This window comes from Phytophthora parasitica (assembly GCF_000247585.1).
Source record: "Phytophthora parasitica INRA-310 unplaced genomic scaffold supercont2.15, whole genome shotgun sequence".
NCBI lineage: Eukaryota > Oomycota > Peronosporomycetes > Peronosporales > Peronosporaceae > Phytophthora > Phytophthora nicotianae.
This window is the reverse complement of record NW_008649001.1, coordinates 592,509-597,822: the sequence shown is the minus strand read 5'-3', so window position 1 is coordinate 597,822 and position 5,314 is coordinate 592,509. Positions and strand designations below refer to the sequence as shown.

Here is a 5,314-nt window from a genome sequence, read left to right as displayed (position 1 = left end):
CCTCACCACACATAGATACCCCCCTCTCTAGCCCAGCCAATGCGCCTCACACCCACCAATACTCAACGACTGCTGTACAAATATGCTAGCGACATGCTCACATCCCTAACTGTCCAATCAGAGCTAGATTCATGAGCTTACAGATTTTACGATATCCCTCTGGTTCCATCAGAAGCAATGATCTGGTAGCAATTAATGCGCAGAAAAGCGCTGGAGGCACCTCCGGTCTCGCAGTTGACCACAAAATCGCAGCACGAGGCGAGCGCCAGCCTACACCCGACCAGGTTCTTGTCTCCAGCTGTAAAGTGAAGGGTGTTACCGTCACGGATGAGGCAATTAGACTGGGGGTAGAACGCTTCTCAGTGATCCTAAAGCTCGAGTCACGTCCAAAGCGGTTAAAATGATAGGCTCCATCGGTCGAACATTCGAATCGGACGTGGCAGCAATGCTCTTTGTGCAGTAATGACTGTTTAAATAGTTAAGCACCCCAGAATAAGAATATTTGACTTCAAATCGTAAAAGGGAATAACATCTTGGGTTTGTGACCAGTCAACGGGAACCGATAATTTATTGCTGTTGAGGGAGTATTCCAATCCTATGGATTACTACCGAGGGGATCGGCTGAAGTACTTCACAAAGTCATTAGGTAGCTTTGCATCATCGTTTTTATTCTATTTTATTATTTTTTTAAAGTTCAATGGACTGTCGCGCCCAAGTGAGGGTGAAATAGTGCGCAAATGAAAATGGAGAAGATTTACGGAGGTGAGCGGGTGCTCAGCAATCCTGCACGGGATGCCCACGAAGGAGAACTGTCCGGTATTTTGCGGAGGCGGGCCCAGCGCCGAGCTCCGTAGCGAGCCGAGCACTGCAGTCTCCAGGTAAGAGAATCTTTTTAATCGCAGGAGCGCAGCGATTGCATTTGTTACGCTTAGCTTTGGATTGTGAAGATGGTGAGAAAGGTTGGGCGCGGCAGCCAGTGCCGTACTAGTATCAATTGTCAATATGCAGAGGGCGACGACACAGATACCATTTGTAAAGTCAATTAAGCTAACACAGATATCGATATTCTGTGATGACTGAGGGTTATCACGAAACTATACTACTGGATATTAGTTTCTTCATCATTAACAATTGTTCTGTAGTTGCCTAGATATTAGCTTTTTGCTCGCCAACATCTGTGATCATGCAAAGCCCAGCAGTTTCGACGTTAAGAGGGGGCGTATCCTCACTTCCAAGTGTGGACGAGTTGTGGATTAAGAAAAGCTGCAGTCCAGGATCCAGATTCTCGCTGTCTGTACAGCGTACACCAGCTATTATAGTAACTGCCTCGTTGACAGAAGAAGTGCAAGGCAATGACAAAAAAGAGACGGAATTCCCGAACAAAAGGTTCCATCGGCTTTGGACAAAATAATAGGACCAGCTGCACCAACGGGAAAGACACGCAAGCATACAAGCTGCGGACAATGGTGCGCTTAGTCTTGCTTAGTACCCCCTTAGTAATGTCAATGAACTCAATGAGGCACGGCACACGCGCAAAGCGGGGCAATAGGGAGTGTGAACGCTACCCGTGACATAGTCCAACTCAACTTAGATAGCGACCCAACAATTTGTTAAACAAGACACTCGGGATCTGATGGACTCGGTCAATCTTGATAACAGCGGGAAACATGCTGCAACCACCTCCTCTAATGCATACAAGCTTTTCTAATCTTCTCCGTAGGTCCAAGACAAAACGAATGCAACCCAGTGGAACCTTTTGCTCGGCAATTCCGTCTATTTTGTCGTTGCCTTGCACCTTTTTTTGTCGGTCAGCGTTGCCAATCGGTACAATATCGTGAGATTTGTGCCTGTTGTCTTTAATATAAGCCATGTATACTTTCGTACTGTATCCAAGTAGCATGCGTAACGAGGAAAGCGTGCCGATCACTTACCCGTCGAGGCTTACAAGGGCAGAAGGCCGTGTTGATCATTGATCAATGATGAATGATCAAGAGTCGAGGTCACCGCCTGCATCTCCATTTTTGCAGTACCGTATACGTATGTATCAAAGTTGAGTAAAATGTATTCGGGGGTGTTGTCTGTTTGCAATCCCATCCTAAGAAACTGATTTGCATAGCTGGAACAATCTTTACGTTCCCTTCTAGGTTTCTATTGTTAACGTTTCCGTACTGGCAGACTTATGATAGATTATGTATAGAGTCTCGCAAAACATGTGTTTTGTGACAAACTCTACAATACAGACGATCCACTCGCTACAATCCCCAATATATTCCTGTCTAAAGGTATTCCTATCCATGAATGCACCACAAAAATGGATTTGGGCACCTTTAGTTCGGAACAGTGCACAGCATCTAGTAGTGGAAACGATTGGCTTATTTCACCGTCCGTCTTCACGACGTGCTGGAAGCACACCGAGCATTTAGACTACTACAATTGCGTCTACGAAGATCCAGACGAAGATGATGCAATGTCCGCTGAGCTTGCGATGATATTATCTCGCCTGCGCACTAAAGGATCCAATGTCCGTGGGCAAGCTTCTGAACCCGCCGGACGAGAGCACAACTGCAGAAGATCCCACAGATGACGACTCTGTGGAGTTGGCGACCAAGAACTGGCTGTAGATGGCTCTGAGAGCGGCTCAGAAAACCTGGACAAGGGCGATTTGGAGCGAAGTAATGAGGAGGACCTTGAGCCAGAAGCAATTAAAGAGCAATGTGGATTGGTAAGCTTCCTGTTCGTGCAGGTTCGACTGGAACATCGGGTGGATCGGTGAGCGAATTGCGAGAATGACAGCGCACGCTCCGTGAAGAGCTTGGAAGAAAGCAAGGCCACAAGCACCAAAAGTCTTCGATAGATTTTTCGGATGTCCTGTGCAGGTATGGCTGTTCCCCTAGTTAAGCACCCCAGAATAAGAATATTTGACTTCAAATGCATTCCCTTTTACGATTGAGGGGTGAGAGGGAATAATATCTTGGGTGTGTAAGTGACTGGCCAACGGGAACTGCTAATTTATTGCTGATGAGGAGTATTCCAAGACAAGGAATTACTACCGAGGGGATCGTTTGTACTAGAAACTTTGGCCGATTTGCAAGATAAGCAACGGTTTCCTATCCTTTGGCGATATCACGAGTTTTCATGGGGAAAGACTGTCCGACGGGCGCTCACTTCACAACTAACTCTTGAGCACACAAGCAACTGTCTCCTCAGCACGCACACAGAACCATTCAAAGAGCTTTGTCTACAGCAAACAACAGCAGCGTCATGAAGCGTCTCTTCATGTTCGTGGTACTTCTAGCTGGCATTATCGCAACCGGAGTGGCACTCGGAGAACCTGAATACGGAAACAACAAACTTAGTGACACCTCACACCAGAGATATTTGAGAGTCACGGGAACGACGTACAACGACGCTGCCGCTGAAGAGAGAAGACTCCAGAGTAGTTTGTATGGGGTGCTGGGTAAGGCTGCGACGAAGTTGCCTTTGCCCGAAAAACTGAAGTTTGTGATCTGGAGGAAGGCGGGTTGGGATTACAACATTCTCAAACAGAAATTGTTCAAGGGAGTACCGAAGGAAGTGTACGAGAAGGATCCTAGGTTCGAAAAGGTCTTGCTCAAGTTTGGCGCTTACATGAGGTCGATGTAATGGTTACCAGATTCTAGGCTAATTGATCACGCTTTATGGCGTACGCGTGCGAAGACGATGTTTTAATGTTTTAGTTGAGCTGGGTCACATGGATATGTATAGGTTTGCGTTCGTACGTGTCCTTTGTGGGACGAGGTGCAGTTATAATAACATGTGAGGTACGGGTACTGAGTCAGTACCCGTAGCAGTACTACTGATCACAGGTTACTGGGCGATATGAAGATTGCTGATACGAAACGCACAGGACCGTAATAGTAGAACTTGAAGTCTTTCAACAGCATGAGCTTCGAGATCAGTATGTCGAACGTATACTAGACGGCAAAACGTCAAAATATTTATGGTGATCTTTGCTGTTGGTTCTCGCTTGTCTATAGATTTTTTGGAAGGCCTTGGTGTCCTTGGCGTGTCTTCTCCAGAATCCAGCCTCGTCATGTTGCCGGTAAAGAGAAATATGCAAAGTGAAGACGAGCTACATTGAAAAACATTGCATGACGAAACGGCGTGAACAAGATCAAGTATTTATGTCATAAGATGTGATTCGTGTGAACTAAAAGTAAATACAACCCAATTGATCGTGCACAGAGTCGAACCCGCTGGCAGTTAAAATGTACCTGTACTCTTTTTTAAAGCTACATGCTACTGTGTATAAGCCCAGGTTGCCTTGGGAGTTGAGCGGGATCTGAAGAATTGTAGTGACGACCTATATCGACAACCACCTGCAAAGACGACCCACTAGCATGCACGGCCGAGTTGTTCACGACTCGGGAAAGAATCTACCTTTCAGTCTTTCGAGCCTGCTCTGGGTCCTTTTCAGCACCGAGTCTCCCCGACTCGTCTTTGCCGGTAAGACTGGATGGCGGGATCACCTTGTGCTCTGCTCGATGGACACCCTCAATGCAAAGACAGAGACCGAAGGAGCCACAGTTTGTCCTGTTCAGCTCTTTGACGTCCGAAGAGCGTGCGAGGTGCTGCAGGTACACCAAGTGATGACCGAGGGGATATCTGTCGAGCTTGCTCTTCAGACTCATAGTGGTGCAGTGTACACGTTGACTGCTTTGTCAGACGAGGAGGAATTGGTGCCTACTGGAGTAGCCACTAAGTTCCCGGCGTTCTCTCATATGACTGTGCTTGACTGCCGTTCTACCAATGAGCAAAGTGATTCAACACGAGATGGTATTGTGGTGATTGGACTTGAAGGCTCTAGTGCAAGATTGTACGTGAATGGCGAACTATTGGCTTCTGCTTGCTCGTCGTTCCGCTACAGTTCGCTGACTTCGGTGCTCTTATTCACGACTCAAGGTCGTGAGTCGCAACTTCGCATCGCACCAATATCTGGTATCCAGGGTTTTTCTTGCGGTAAGACTTCAGTCTCGAACACCGTCAACTTTGAATCTCGATCGATTGAGCGTGGGGCTCTGCTTGTTGCAACGGTGGGTCAGCGAGCCAGCGTCATTGTTCAGATGCCACGAGGAAACCTCGAGTGCATGTCCCCGCGTCTTCTGGTGTTAGCACTGGTCGTGCAGCAAATTCAAGCGCGAGAATATGTCTCGGCATTGGAGATCTTTCGTCGCCATCGACTAGACCTGAATGTTCTCGTGGATTTCAACCCTCAGGCATTTATCAAGAGTTTTCCGCAGTTCCTGGTTCGTCGTTTTCTCTCGACAAGACCAGC

At 47.3% G+C, this 5,314-nt stretch overlaps 3 protein-coding genes across 3 annotated transcripts in view; all 3 read left to right on the top strand.

The window, feature by feature from the left end:
- The window catches only part of PPTG_22326 (hypothetical protein), a gene marked incomplete at both ends in the record, with an annotated part of 1,417 nt that extends 563 nt beyond the window's left edge, over positions 1–854 (top strand). Inside the window, 3 exons of the mRNA XM_008903366.1 lie at positions 204–300; positions 408–459; positions 731–854. Of these exons, the coding sequence (XP_008901614.1) occupies positions 204–300; positions 408–459; positions 731–854 (273 nt within the window). The remainder of the gene's footprint in view (positions 1–203; positions 301–407; positions 460–730) is intronic.
- A 1,665-nt stretch (positions 855–2,519) lies between these two features.
- On the top strand, positions 2,520–2,621 carry PPTG_22325 (hypothetical protein; the record flags this gene model as incomplete). The annotated part of the gene is made up of 1 exon (XM_008903365.1): positions 2,520–2,621. The coding sequence occupies one exon, from the start codon at positions 2,520–2,522 to the stop codon at positions 2,619–2,621; it is 102 nt and encodes a 33-aa protein (XP_008901613.1).
- A 640-nt stretch (positions 2,622–3,261) lies between these two features.
- PPTG_08176 (hypothetical protein) lies at positions 3,262–3,642 on the top strand (the record flags this gene model as incomplete). Its single annotated transcript, XM_008903109.1, has 1 exon — positions 3,262–3,642. One exon carries the CDS (start codon positions 3,262–3,264, stop codon positions 3,640–3,642), a length of 381 nt encoding a protein of 126 aa, XP_008901357.1.
- Between the last annotated feature and the right edge of the window lie 1,672 nt (positions 3,643–5,314).